General features: G+C 43.7%; 2 protein-coding genes across 2 annotated transcripts; both read right to left on the reverse strand.

Annotated features, from left to right (window-relative positions):
* Positions 1-1,945: 1,945 nt before the first annotated feature.
* Positions 1,946-4,721, reverse strand: DNAJC9 (DnaJ heat shock protein family (Hsp40) member C9). Its single transcript, XM_075759000.1, has 5 exons — positions 4,495-4,721; positions 4,228-4,368; positions 3,752-4,006; positions 2,872-2,955; positions 1,946-2,134 (listed from the first exon to the last, which is right to left on the reverse strand). Exons 1-5 carry the CDS (start codon positions 4,672-4,674, stop codon positions 2,015-2,017), a joined length of 780 nt encoding a protein of 259 aa, XP_075615115.1. The 5' UTR covers positions 4,675-4,721; the 3' UTR covers positions 1,946-2,014.
* Positions 4,722-5,353: 632 nt separating this feature from the next.
* TFAM (transcription factor A, mitochondrial) lies at positions 5,354-12,737 on the reverse strand. The gene is made up of 7 exons (XM_075759001.1): positions 12,586-12,737; positions 12,299-12,426; positions 10,327-10,397; positions 8,715-8,864; positions 7,217-7,312; positions 6,732-6,788; positions 5,354-6,266 (listed from the first exon to the last, which is right to left on the reverse strand). Exons 1-7 carry the CDS (start codon positions 12,651-12,653, stop codon positions 6,048-6,050), a joined length of 789 nt encoding a protein of 262 aa, XP_075615116.1. The 5' UTR covers positions 12,654-12,737; the 3' UTR covers positions 5,354-6,047.
* Positions 12,738-14,565: the final 1,828 nt, after the last annotated feature.

Raw genomic sequence — 14,565 nt, forward strand, 5'->3', positions numbered from 1 at the left:
GACTCGTCAGTATTCTTCATGAAGTAGCTCCCTTATTTCCCCACTCTAAGTTATGCAATCTATCAAACGTTAGTGGTACCTCCAGAACAGCTAATAATTTTTAATCAATATTGAAGTTCTCGAGTCCAGTTGATCCAAGCATGCTCTCATCAAAAAGAAAAGAAAGCAAAGCAGAACTATGCAAATGTAAGCGGGTTAACTTTCCTTTACATTTCTAGAGGGGAAAAAAAGCTCTGGGCTCAATCTAAATCTCTTCAGTTTGCATAGAGATAAACTGATGCTAAAGAGAGGCCTCTATTCACTAAACCCTTTCAAAATACAATTTCTCCTAACAGTTTAGACTACTGGAACATTGTACAGTGTGTCATTTAGTTATCTCAAGCTAACCGGAGATAAGCACCCTGTTTATATCATCAGTGCCATTCCTCAGGGACCAAGTTAGTTTTCTGTAGCCCTAGTGCATAAGAGTTACAAAAATACAAACTAGAACAGACTTCTGTGAACATAATGTACTATTTTATAGCCTAGAGGAGTCAATGTGTTAAAAAAAAGTGAAAGCAGTCTCATCATAAGGTAACTTTTGGTTTCTGTACACCAGAGACTTCTCCTGGGTTGTCAGATACCTATTTTGTATAGTAAAAGTAACATTCAAGTCACATGTTATGCAACAAAATGATATGCTGTACTCTCTCAGAATCAGGATAATTTTTTAAGGCAGCCAAGTAAAAGGGAACAGAGTTACCATCTACCTCTAGCTTCCCCCCAGGAAGCTCTATTAAATGGTTCCTGAATGGTATCTCTGAAGCAGTGAGGACCTTCAACTCAAAAATAAGTGGCTTTTCACCTTGTGGCTCACAGGCTTTTGAAAAGTGATCCACAAAACAAAGCCAGCCTTGTTCCTCTGAGCTAGAGAGTAAGCTGAAAACTAGTTGCCCTTCAAATTCATAACCCTGCATGCTACGTCAGGTGGTTTAAAAACAGCTGAAGTAAAAACCTTCGAAGTATTTGCACATCTTAGAGAAATACTTCACTTTGGAAGTAACGGAACTGTTGACAAATACAATGAAGTAGGTAGTCACTACCATCCTACAGCAGACTTGACTGCGATGCGATTAAATAACACACAATACATTTCTAAGCTTTGGAACTCCTCACAGGACATCACAAACCCTAGAAATACACAGAACTGACTCTGTTCTATGGATTTTTATTACCTCAGTGCGTTAGGGAGTTTCTGCATAGTCACACACATAGTGCAATCTCATATTTTTCCTGCTCCAGGTGATCATCAAAGGCCATCACCAGCACTGACACCACAGTTAACAATATAGCCAGATTTTCAGCTGCTACAGAAGCACATAGTATTTGCTTGACTTAAATCAGAAGAGTCAACATGATCAGTTTGTTTTGAACAGTTATTTAGACAACATAGAGGGGTGGGGAAGCAACATAGGACAGAATTCTGCAAAAGCTTTTCATTTATTAAATCTGCAATTTTCAGAAGTATTTATAAAACCAATGGAATATCTGAAAAAACACCTGTTGGGCCGAAGTGAAACAACTTTAAAAGCAGCAGAAGGTTTTGTTACAAAGAAATGTGTGAATAGGAAAAGGATAAGGTTTCCAACTCGGAAACCACAGGAATCAGCACTGAAGACTCTCAAAGGTGTGGGATTACATTCTTTGACCATCAGCTACACCAGTATCCATTGGGTGTTTGGAAGGAAGGTGCTTCAACACAAGTTTAACAAACACACCATCATCCCAATCATCACACTGCCTCCTTACTTTTAGTCAAGAATCCGTTAACTGAAGAGCACCCAAAGGATTTTAAACAGTAGCACCAGAATGCTTTGTCTTTCTTGCTCATGATGCATTCGCTATCAAACCTCCCAGTCACGGCAAGTTGATGCACACACGTTCCAAAACAGTAGTCCAGAAAAACTCTGAAATTCTCCCAAATTCACATGTTCCCATACAAAATGATACCTGATATTTCAGCCTACACAGTTCTTTATTTCTTTCCTTTCTTGGCCACAGTCTTCTTTCCTCCTTTTTTAGCATTATTCCCATATTTTGCTTCCAGTTGGGCCAAAAAGTCATCCATTTCCTTCTTTCGATCTTTATTTCTGCTCTGCAGGAGGAAAAAAAAAAAACCCAAAACTTTTACTACTTCCCCATACAGACTATCCTGTTGAAGTTAGATAGCTATATAAAATCTTGGAATATGTTAAGCAGGGAATACAAGCTATAGAAAGTATAGTACCATCAAGCAAAAGCCTGCTTGTATACTCTGCTCTATATCTAACTTCCTGAAGTATCAGGACAGGTTACAGAGTGGCTATAAAAATTCACGACATAAGGTTAGGAAAAGCAAAGCAATTTCTAGTTTAGACCTAAAACTATTATAATTTGAGGAATGACTAAGCACGAACATTCTAGGAAGCCCACTAGATGATAAGAAAGCAGAAACAGAAAATGTTCCAAAAACCAGAACGGAAACAGTATCTTTCCTCGATCCCCGAGATACAAAGCAAAATAGTACGACCCATCAACTTCTACATCCTCATAGAATCCCTCAGAAAGAAAGAGGAGTCGTTAACACTCCCAGCCTAACTGCCTAAAACTAGAAGTTAAATATTTTGATTGTGTTTGCAGTGAGGATAAGACTATTAGAATAACACTGTTAATTTTTAAAAAGACACAGGTAATCAAATCCATACCATAGTACATAGATAGTTAATGTTAAGGTCATATTTTAACCTCAGGAACTCAGAAGAGTCGCAAGGATCCAAAATACAAAGATGCTCAGGGAAAACACAATTATAAGCCAGTAACATAATTATCTTTGACAGATATGAAAAGCCTTACTTGAATCAGCGCTTTCAAGTCATCTTCTCCACCAAGGCCCAGTTCATCCTTAGTCTTTTCTGCTTCTCTAGCTTCTTTTTCTGCCTAAGAGAACAAAGTAGTCTTTTTAAAAAGTATTTTGCACGTTATTTGACAAAGCCTTAGTAGTTACCAAACACTTTATTTTGCATCTGTATGTAAGTAGCTGCAAGGAAACAAACAGTTTCCAAGTTTGGCCACAGATGAGAGATCAAAGAGAGAGCCAATTCCAATTCTGCAATTTAGTAAAGCAGGACAGGGTTTTTGCTGTTTCACAACACTGAACATGATGAGATGTCTATCCCCATCCCTGTTCCCCTCAGCCAGATTTTTTTTTTTTTTGGTCTTAGCAGCTATTACATTTTTTTTACATTGGAAAAAGGTTACTGTGATGCGCATATAACATATTCTACAAAGCGCCCAAAAAACCCCAAAGCAACCCCTGGTTGGAGAAGGGGTCCATTTAGTCCAGAATGTTATTTCACACTTGCCAGAAGGCAAACATATTGTATTTCCACCTCACGTACGCTTCTTAGCTCCAGCAACTCATGGCTTTGTGAAAAAAATGCAGGGACATGTTAAACTGTAATAAGCCGTTGTGTATAATAACAAAATAAAATAATTAATTAATAGCCTATTACAACTCAAAAGACTCTCACAACAATTTGCGATGAGGGGTGTGGGGGGGGTGGAGAACACAGGTGACCAAATGTGAAAGTCAAAGATACTGAGCAAGATCTGTAACCCAGCAATTCTGTGGCAAACATTTGTCTCAAGAACAGTTCCATTTATTTCTGCCAAGGGAGATGAAAAGCTTATCGTAAACAATGCTTCCCTTCGGTCCCTGATGGTTATAACCTACCCGCCTTTTTCTTGCGATCATTTTCTGCTTAGACTCTTTTACAAAACATTGGTAAGATGGGACTTCTCCAGAATCGATGGCTTTTTCTATGATTTTCCGTATTCTTGGTTCATCTGTATAGTCCGCACACAACACAGACTCCATTATTCTGTCCATGTCACCCTCAAAATCCATATATGCCGCTTTAATATCAGCTAGCTCTTCTTCTGAATCTTTATAGCTCTTTTCAAAGTCTTCAATGTCTTTTACAGTGATCTGAAGCAGAGAGGTGACACTTTTTGAGTTACAGGATTTATTCATCAGAAGGATTTATGAGACAGCATTAAGAAAACCACTGTTTTACACAAAGGAGACACGGCTGTTGTAGCAGTGGGTTTCCCCTTCCCGGGGCGGGGGTGGGGTGGGTGGGTTGCCCCCGCCGAGGTGAGCCCTGCAGGGCCCCGCCGCCGGTTCCCAGACCCCAGCCCGGCTCTCACCTTCTTGAAGAGCAGCCGCCAGTACTCCCGCCAGTCCCGCTCGCCGCTCAGCGCCTCGCCCTCCTCATCCACCGTGCCCTGCTCATCGTACACGGCGCGCTGCTCCGCGTCGCTCAGGACGGCGTACGCCTTGCCCAGGATCTGCGGGGACACGGGGGCCGGTCGGTCAGTCAGGGAGTCGGTCGGTCGGTCAGTCAGTCAGTCAGGGAGTCGGTCGGTCGGTCGGTCAGTCAGCCAGTCAGTCACCGCCTTCCCGCCCGCGCTCACCTGGAACCGCCGCGTCGCCTCCTCCTTCGCATCGGGCTCGGCGCGGTCGGGATGGACGCGTAGCGAGGCGCGGTGGTAACCGCGGCGGATCTCCTGGGGTGAGGCCTCCCGGCGGACACCCAGGACGCGGTAGAGGTCCGGGGAGCCGAAGACGGCCTCGCACTGCTCCAGCAGCCCCATCCCGCCAACGCCGCGGCACCGCCCCCGCCCGCCGGCCCAAGAGCGCCAACCACCGCCGCGCCCCGCCCGCCTCTCGCGAGAGTTGGGCGGGGACGTGCATGCGCGTGGGCGGGCGGCCCGCTGAGGGGAGGTAACATGGCCGCCGCCCCCCCCCCCCCCCCCCCCCCCCCCCCCGGCAGCGGAGGGCCGGGCACAGCGGGAACAGCCAGGTTAGCCCCTTCAGGGTGAGCTTTCCTAACCTGCCCGAACCGCCCTCTCGGGCTAAAGGAGGGCGGACTTGGAATAAGGCAGGAGCTGGGCGCATGCCCGCACCCAGCTTGGTCCCCCTCCATCCCTCAGCGGATGGGTTTGGACTCACACCGCTCCCTCTCAGGCACTCGACTTGGGGGCAAAAGCCTCCCCTCCTGCCTAGGAACTCACTGCTGTGTTCTGCAAAGGAAAGCCAGGAGCACTCAGGTACAGTTACCAGAGGGAAGCTTAAAAAAAAAAAATAGGAAAAAAAAAAAGCAAGGGCCTATTTGGCTGTGGTAAACAAGCAGGTGTGCTGGCTGGCTTTTTTGGGTCATTAGGGCTGGATGAAATCCACTGACTACTGAAAAAGCTTGACTTCCCTCTAAAACTACAGATTCTCCAAAAGACAGAGAGACCCCAGGAAAAAAAAAAAAACAACAAGCAGCTCTTGAAAATACCTATATTTATTACATCAAAACTCAAATGTCTGACAGTGCACACATTTATTTTTTTCCTTCCAGGTTGCCCCAAATATGACAACAGGAAGGCAAAAGTGTTTGCATGTATCCAAACAAAACCATGGAATAAAAGTCCAATAAAGATAGGTTTATACAAAACTCATATGGTCTTTAATTAAATGCAACATAAGTGATATACACAGATTGATACGTACAAAAAGATGCATAAAAGTATTTTACATTTCTTGTGCCTTTTGTTGAAATGCAGAACATTTCTCTTCGCTACCAATACCATGGAGGGAATAAAACACAGCAGCATGAACTCAGCTCTTATTTACAGAATTTAGATGGTAACATTGTAGTATATTCTCGCTTTTGTAAAAAATACTTTATAAAAGCTAGCTGTTATCTACTGTTATTGAAGAGCTCTGCTAATGTCAGTGAGTATCACTATTCACAGCTTGATTAACCGGTTATTGTTGTACAGTTCAGGCTACACCCGCGATGATTACCGCAGTCAGTTCTGGAGACCCTAATTCTCTCTTACCACATCACCTTTTCTACATCTCCAATGGGCCCTTTATGGGTTTTCCAAATTTCAGTGCTAATGCTGACTGCAGCATTAACACAGCAGGATAAAGACATGGCAACCAAAGGGAATTAAATATAAAATGCTTAACCATTTTATTCTTCAGACTTTTTCAACTTTAACTTTGCCTTGTTTTCACGTGAGGAACCTTTGGCTGTTTCAGCTTTCTTCGCAGTTTCGGCAGTTTTGTTTTTTGGCCTTTGCCTTCTGGAACGTATCAGGTCTTCACGTCCGAGTTCAACCATTTTTGCTTCCCATGACTTCATTTCATTTTCATACCGAACCTTATCATCTTCGGCAAGCTGCAGGTATGGCTGGAAGAAAATTAATAAATTACTGCATGCACATCACTTGTAGGTTTCTGCTGGTTTTACCCGTCAAAAGTCTTTCCACAAACAGCAATGGAATATGCTATATATATATATATATATATACACACACACACTATGCTGGCATTTTAAACAAAGTATAGATTATTAGGGAAAAAATATCAAATTGTTGCAAATTATTCCACCTTCCTCCCTAGATGCCACTCAAGGTCCATTTCCAGACATTCAGGACTTCCACCCTATCCCACTCACTCACATTTCATCAACGCTGTGAAAGAAATGGTCACTACGGGAATAATGACAATCTTCTTCAAGACGCATAAATAAGATCTCGGAGTATTTTCCTCAGTATTGTATTTTGAGCAACCAAGTTCAAGATTATTACTAATTTTAACTCAAGTTTGTCATTTTCCAGTTAGATCAGAGCCTCATCAAAATCCACCGACATACCTGCTTTTGAGAACTGGACAGCTTTCGCCATGCATCAAATAATTGCTTCAGCTTTGCCTACAGGATATAGCACATACAATACATTAGGATTATTTTAAGGGCAGACTGACCGTAGAGGGTTACGGATGAATGCCACACTAGTGAAAACCAAGTGTAAACTAATGTAAAAAACCACAGTCACACAGGCTTAATACCCCACCCTCTTAATGTAAATAATCAAAGACACAATTCAACAGACAGAACAGCTGAGCTGATTTATAGCAACATGACTACATCTCACCATGCATATTGGTTTCATTTAAACCAAGCCCTAACTTAAGCCAAGCCTACCAGCAGTAGAGCCAGATCACCACAGTCTAAAAGAAAATAACCCAAGCAAAGCAAAATCCAGGTACTGAACTATTGAACACTTTCTTTGAAAATGACAGAGTCTAAAACAGATTTCCTGAATACAACAGATTGAAGAACAATCTTTCCTGGCTTACCACGGGTGAAATTCCCTCGCTTTCTTGGAAGTTTTCTGACACAAAAATGTTAAAGCCACTGCGAGGTCTTTTAGGTTTTCCAAGCACAGTCAATTCCTTTAAAAACAAAAAGAAACATTATTCAATCTACCAAGTGTGCATTTTTCCCAAACTAAACACACCATTTGTCTTTGTGTTCTACAAAAATCAGACTAAAATTTATTTTCTGGTGGTTTATTCTGTAAACTGGACTGTATGTCAAGATGCTCTCACGACTTGCCAAGACTAGTGCTAAACTAAATTAAGCTAACACAGACATTAAAAAAACCCCACAACATTTTAAACTGATTCTTACTTCAGCTAAGTCTTCCAGAAACCAAAGACTGTTACTGAATTCCACTCAGTAAGAAAGTCATGACGACAGGTTTTCTATTCTCTTCGCACGGCTTCGGTTTCTGGTGTGAAATACTGTATGCTTGCAACTTTGTGGGAGGTGAGAAGGTGGAACAGAACCAGCAGATTTCCAGGGCAACAGAACTAGGTTTCTGCTATCAGAATGCTTTGCCTACAGGGATGACGGCGAGAGAGGGAAAGTACAGCAAGTTATGGATGCAATTACACTTGCTGTTTTCTCCAGCCCTAAGACATTCCCACCGCAGCCTGGGTGCTGCAAATTAAGATCTGCTTAGGTATTAGCATGCCAGTTAAATTCCTTGTGGTGCAGTACTCTAAAAAGGATCAGCTGAATCATTTGGATTAAAAACTTCCTCTAAGGAGTCTTTTAAACCAAATTAACTTCCCTTTTGCCAGTGAGGGCAATGTCACACCGGCAGTTTAATTCACAGAAATGAAGATGCAGTAAGTAACCCCTTCAACTGATTTTGCCACTGGACAAACTGCAATATTTTACCTTTACAGGTGGTTTTGTGTCTCATAAACCAGCTAAAAGGGAATAGGCAAGATGATCTGTACAAATAAATCAATAAAGAGCAATAACGGAGATGCCTAATTAGATGCGGCCCTAATTCAACATGTCAGCAGCTGCACAGACAGCAGAGGGAATCCAAAGAAAGGAAGGACAAAAGGCGACTTCACGCAGCTACTACCTCGTAGGGGCCACTGAAGAAACAGATACAAGGCCTTTGTGAAAAGCGATTTCTGAACGTCTTTCCCAACCAGCGAAAGTGCTGCTGGTTCAAGTGTCTTTTATTCCCTGTCATTCCTCAGGCAGCTTGAGGAATAGGAAGAAAAAAAAAGCATACAGAAGGTACCCACGAGCTCAAAGTTATGCGCTAGTTCTGGTCTTCGAGCACAGGAAAGCCACTAAAATAACTGCTAATACCAGCAATTATTTTAGTCCATGGGGTTTTTTGGTTTTCGTTTTGGGTTTGTGGTGTGTTTTTCTTATTCTGAGATTCGCTTTTTTATTTCTAAACTTGCCTCGACTCAGCTCTGTATACCAGACACATAGACTTCAGTTTCCTTGAGAAAAAAGAAATTTGAACTTAAAAATACTTACTCTTTTTGCCCTGAACGATCTTCTTTTTGCCAGTCGTCTTCTCCTTTCTTCTTTCAAAGCCGCAGCCTGAGCTGGAGTTAGCTGAGCTTTATACGCTGCCAACTGCTCTTCATATCTTTGCCAGTCTGTCTTTCTAGCCTCCTCATAGACCTACAACGCAAACAATAACCAACCTTAAACAAATGCTTGCAGTGAGATAAACATGGCGCCTTTAAAATTACTGAAAAAGATAAATGGCCTTTTAACACACTAATTCTGACATATTCCAATCGCAGTATCACTGCGACTTACAAGAAAAAAAAAACCTTAACCAAAAAACACAGCCAAAAAAACCCCCCCCAAAACCCAAACCTACATGTAGGCAGGGAAGATACTTCTATAAAAACTTAAGCTATTGCTGAGGATTTCAGTAGTTTTCATTGTCTGGTATTCCTCTAGTTGTAGAAGCAACTGATCCCACCCTGCCACCTCGTCCCAGCTTTAGACAGCTTGTTTTCTCAGCTCCATGCACTTGACCGTTAAACGAGCTAACACTTGTACTAATAAAAAAAAAAAAAATATTACAGACTACCCTGAAACACAAGATTTTTAAAGTAAAGTAGCAATTTCAGATCTGTTTGAACTAGCAGAATGGATTCAGAAGAACTCTGATTCAAAACCTGGGCTCTTCCCATGACTTATCTTAGTTAATCTGATACCATCGGACGATCTTCAGATGCAGCTCAAAGCAATAAGAATCTTCCATGCAAGGAGGAAAAGCTGAAGCTTGGTTGGAATGATTACTCTTAAAGTACGTATAGCCGCTGCACCAGGAAGAGCTGAGCCAGGCTACCAAGCACCCAGGTAGACCTGAAAAATCACCATCCTGTTCTCCACCACAGAAACAGAAAGGCATGCTTTGTCCTACGGCACACAGAGCCAGAAGTCCAGAAGGGATGTAAAACCACTCGCATTTTACTGAACGACGATATTACTTTAGCTAGGAAACAGCAGTTAGTTCCTAACTGGGTCTAATTGTCAAGGAAGAACAATCGTTACTTTGCTACAAATAGTCAGCAACGATTAGCAATTCATAGAGTTGTTTTACATTATCCCTTGAAACTACCACTCTTAAAGAAACTTCCCTACCTATGGCAAAAAAAGTTTATTAGATTAAAGTTACCTGCACGTGAGGTCTCCGCTTATTATCTAATCAGCGGGAAAAAAAGTTGGTCCTTTCATAAAAATTCACTGAGGTTTCACCTACCTTATGCATATGAAAGCAGAACAACTTTACAATTTATTATACGTGTAATACACACACATACACAATTATGATTCAAAAAGGAGATACTGGTTCCCAGCCGCACAGAGCGAGACCTGTCTCCGACTAAAAATACTAAACACAAGGTCACGTGTAGAAGTATCAAAGTATCTTCCCCTGAGTACTTCAAAGCTCCTAATTCTCCTCAGAATTGTTTTATGTTTGAATCATTGTACGCAAGTGCTTTTTTATTGTTGTTTAAAAAAAACCCCAAACAACACAAAACAACACAGAGGACACCAAACCAAGTAAAACAACCACTAAGACTCTACCGAGTTCAAACTACATACGGCAAAAATACAGACTTACCTGCTTCTGTGATGCTGGTAACTCCTTCCAAGCACCTGCTATTTTTCTAACCAGCTCCACATTGCTCATTTCTGTACATTAAAATTAGAAAGCAAGAAAATAAAGATCAATATTGTATCCTTAGTAAGCTTCTTCAATGTTTCCCGAGGAAAGCTGTCACTAGTATCTTTCTCCTGTACAACTATATTTTCCTCCTTTCATAACACTGATGAACTTACTGTGGCAGTTAAAGGGAACTGTAATATTCTGTAATATTTGGGGGGGGGGGGGAAGACCTGCTCTTGGTTCAAACTGGAATGAAACAGGCAGTTACAAACTGAAGCACCATTTCAAAACAGGCAGATATTACCACTCCACAACAGTTTCTGTTTGTTTGTTTTTCTTTTGAGTTGGATCCTTCTCTGTACAATGCAAGATGGTCTGAAGTTGGATGGAGACCGGGGAAGAAACCAAAAGTAAAATTTCCAGTTCTCAGCGTTTTTTTGGCAAAAAGCGTCTGCTGGATTCTTCAAAGCAATTATAACATGACCTTATCCACCTGAGACAGTAACCACGCTTGATCTTTCCTTTATTTACAATATTATTCAACAAAAGTAAGGTTACAGAAAGAGTAAAATCCTTCTCCCACAAACAAAATTACAGTGAATTTGCTTTGTTTTTCAGCTGACTGCCTTTGACTCTGACCATTTGATGAGGTTTCCAGCCAGGCCTGAATTTGTGAAGGGGGGAAAAAAAACCCCAACCCTAAATATAAGCTATAAGCTTTGCTTTTCTTGAAAAAAAAAAAAAACCACAACAACTTTCCAGGCTTTCCCTCCGTTTCACACTAAAAGAAAGAGTGGATCTTCCTCTCTACCACCTCGACAGCGGAAAAGCAGAACTAAGCTCTTATCAATAACCTGACTTTCAGAATTCTGGAAAAACAAAACAGATGGGGAGTTTTTAGTCCAAGTATACTAATCTTAAAACCTTTGAAAACACAAAGCTTTGCCAGTGATGAATAAATTATCAGGTTATTTTTTGAACATTATCTCTACTGGAAAATTCCCCAAAGTCTCAATTTGCGTATGAGATATACATTTATTTGCTGGTTAGTTGAATTTTGGAAACGTGGAAAACACTGGTGTGGCACGTAACTGCACTAAACTCTGCAAGTTCAGTTCTCAACCCTTCTGACGGCTGAACTCTTGAACTACTGAGCAAAACTGGGCATTAAATGGTTTTTCCCTACTTAAATTTACCTCGTGACTCGCCCAACATGACCACAGTTCTTTAAACATCTTAACGTTCAACAGTATTTTCAAAATCAGCGCAGCTTTCCATTCTGCTGTTCTGACAAGAAGAGCGGCCGCGTTGCCTACAAATGAAGTTTTCGACAACAAACGTAGCCACGGAAAACCATTTTGCTCTAAATAATGTACTTTTTCTCCTGTATACGTTGAGGCGATCCAGTACACGTAGTTTTTAAATGACTAAGCATCGAAATAATATCATATATAGATTTTTTTATATCAACGATAGCGTACTTCAAATACACACGTATTTTAAAATTACTGAAAATCGCAAGTCACTGTTAGCACGTGTTGCCCGGGTGAGGGTTTTTCCTCCAAATTTCTTTAAAGCGGCACGCCAGCGTTTACTTTTCTGAGTTATGACGTACAGGAGGCCAAGGCAGTACGTACACAGGGCGCAATAATTCGGCGATACCGAATTTACCTTTGGTACGCGACGGATAACCGGCTGCCTTTGGTCTCCTGACATCAGGGCAACGTACTTTATGACGTTTAGCTTTGCAAAGCAGTAATACTCTGTCCCAGTTTTCTTTTGAAACCGCGCGTTCCGGAGGGAAAACACCGTACGCGGTGACGGGGGCTTCACGACCAGACGTGACGCGCTAAGACGTGTTATTCCCAAAAGCAAGACAAAGCCAACCGCCCGTCCGCTCGGACCCAGCTCCCTCCGGCCCTCGTACCTGGATTGTTTTGCCTAAAAGCAGAATGATTCTCTTTCAGGAAGCGAAAATAGGCCGTCAGGGGCCGCTTCGGGCGCTCATCCGAGCCGATCCCCCTGGAGAGGCACCTCTCCGCCGAGCCGCCGAGCCTGCACGCAACGGCACCGCCAGTTACCGCCACGGCGCCTCAGGGCGCGCCCGGCAGGCGGCAGGGATGCCGAACGCCCCCAGCCCGCACCTGAGGAGCTGCGCACACACCCACCCCCCCCCCCCCTCCTCCGACCCGCCCCGGCCCGGCCCGGCCGCACCTGAGGAGCCGCTGGGCGCCGGTGACGAGGCCCGCTGCCCGGCCCAGCAGCGCCAGCGCCGCCGCCATGCCTGCTCCGGCCCACCACGCCTGCGCGCGCAGGGGGCACGCGGCCGCCGCACGGCCCCCCGGGAGAACCGCCGCTGCGCGTAAGCTTTCCCGCGGCGAAGCGAAAGGATTGGCTGCTCGCTCCGATGATGACGCGCGGAGGGGGCGGGGCGAGCACCGGAGGCACCGCCCCTTCCCGCGGGAGACGCTCGGGCCAAGGTCACCCCGCGGCGGCGCGGCCGGACACCCCACACATACCCCCCCCCCCCCAAAACCCGGCCCGGAGATTGACCACCCCCCCCCCCCCACCCCCCCGGGTTAAACCCCGGCCCCGGAGCTCATTTACACAGCACAGGCACCCCAGTTTCTCAACAGCTTTCTGCCATGTTTATTTTATTAGGCCGGAGGTGGGATACGCGAGCAGGGAACAATACAGAGAGCAGAAACTAATTAAGCCGAAGTTGACGAGCTGCGGCCAAACCCGACCCGCACAGGTCCACCGGCTGCCCTGAACAGCAAGCGCTCGGCTGCAGGCGTGCCCAAGGAGGACGCAGGGTAGCTCCGAGCAGGCCCGAAGGGCTGCCAGAGGAGGGGGAGATGGCCCGGGGCTGGGTGGGGATTCTCCATCGCACTCAAGGACACAGCACGGAGCAGCCTTGCAGCTACAATTAGTTTTTTTTCTCCTTAAAATATCATTTCTGTAAAAAGCATTAACAGAGTAAGAGCGGAGATGCGTATCTCCATACATGAAATCCAACCAACTCTTTGAAAGGCTGAAGTTTTAAGTAATGGTGTGTTTATCTCGTATTATTTCAAAAGCAGGAGGATGGTAAGAATTAAAGACTCCATGCCCCTAAACCAGCGTGCTCGAAGCCAGAACTGGTTTAGCCTGTAACTACAGCGGAGGCAGAAGGCCCTGCTCCTTGCTGGTCTTTTTTTTCCGACGGTCCGGTCCTGCTGGTCTCGCACTGTGATGGAAAGGGCACGCGGCAGAACAATTACCGGCTGAAGTACAGGTGTTTTCAACCCACCCCTAGTACAGATCAGTAACCCCCAAAAGAGAGGGAGGATTCCGAGATGCAAGTCAAACTTCCCATTTCACACAGTTCAATGCAGATATTGCAAACATTTAAGTAACTTTAGTACAAACGTATTACTATCCGTCTAGGAAAAAAAAATAAAAGCGCTGGGAACACATTCTGATGGTCAAAGTTTTCCACCGCCGTTTCAGCAGTAATAAACAATGGGTTTGCCTTCCTAGCTACATTGGCCTAGTTCAAGTATTTTAATAACACAACACCCCACGTTCATTCAGCTTACGATCTAAAGTGAACAAGGATACTTTAATAGAGCCACTCTCCATCAAGCTTTTGTTGCCAAAGTCATCGGTACATCACAGAGAAAACTGCGGCACAGAAGCGACATCTTTTTCTCCATACGTAACCAAGTTATGCCATAAGGGTCAGCAAGCATGAAGGTAACAATATTCCACTGGTAGGAATAAAAGTTCTTACTGTGCGCGCCTCCCTCCCACACCCCAAATTCCAGTTTGGCACGACAGCAAAAAACCAAGTATTTTTGTAGTCTTAAAAGTGTGTTTTATGATGACAAGTTTCTCAACTGCAAGTCACTTTTCTTTCATGTGCAAGGTACAGAGGAAAACATTAGTCACCCATTTTTATTTTCAGGTACCCAAGAAAAATGTACAGTGGGCAATAAATTCTTCTGCTTTTAATTAATCTACTTTCTTAGAAAAGACTGCCCCTCTCCAGCACTACTGGTTTTCCACATGCATAGTCTGAAGCAAGAGAAGTTCCAGTTAATGGAAAAGTTAGCTTCAAATGTGAGAAGTCTACTGTAACATTCCGATATTGCAGATACACCGCCTAACCCGAAGCGTTCAAATGCTTGCGGTATTTCCTCCGTAAATGAA

Source organism: Balearica regulorum, chromosome 7 (genome assembly GCF_011004875.1).
Source record: "Balearica regulorum gibbericeps isolate bBalReg1 chromosome 7, bBalReg1.pri, whole genome shotgun sequence".
Classification (NCBI taxonomy): domain Eukaryota; kingdom Metazoa; phylum Chordata; class Aves; order Gruiformes; family Gruidae; genus Balearica; species Balearica regulorum.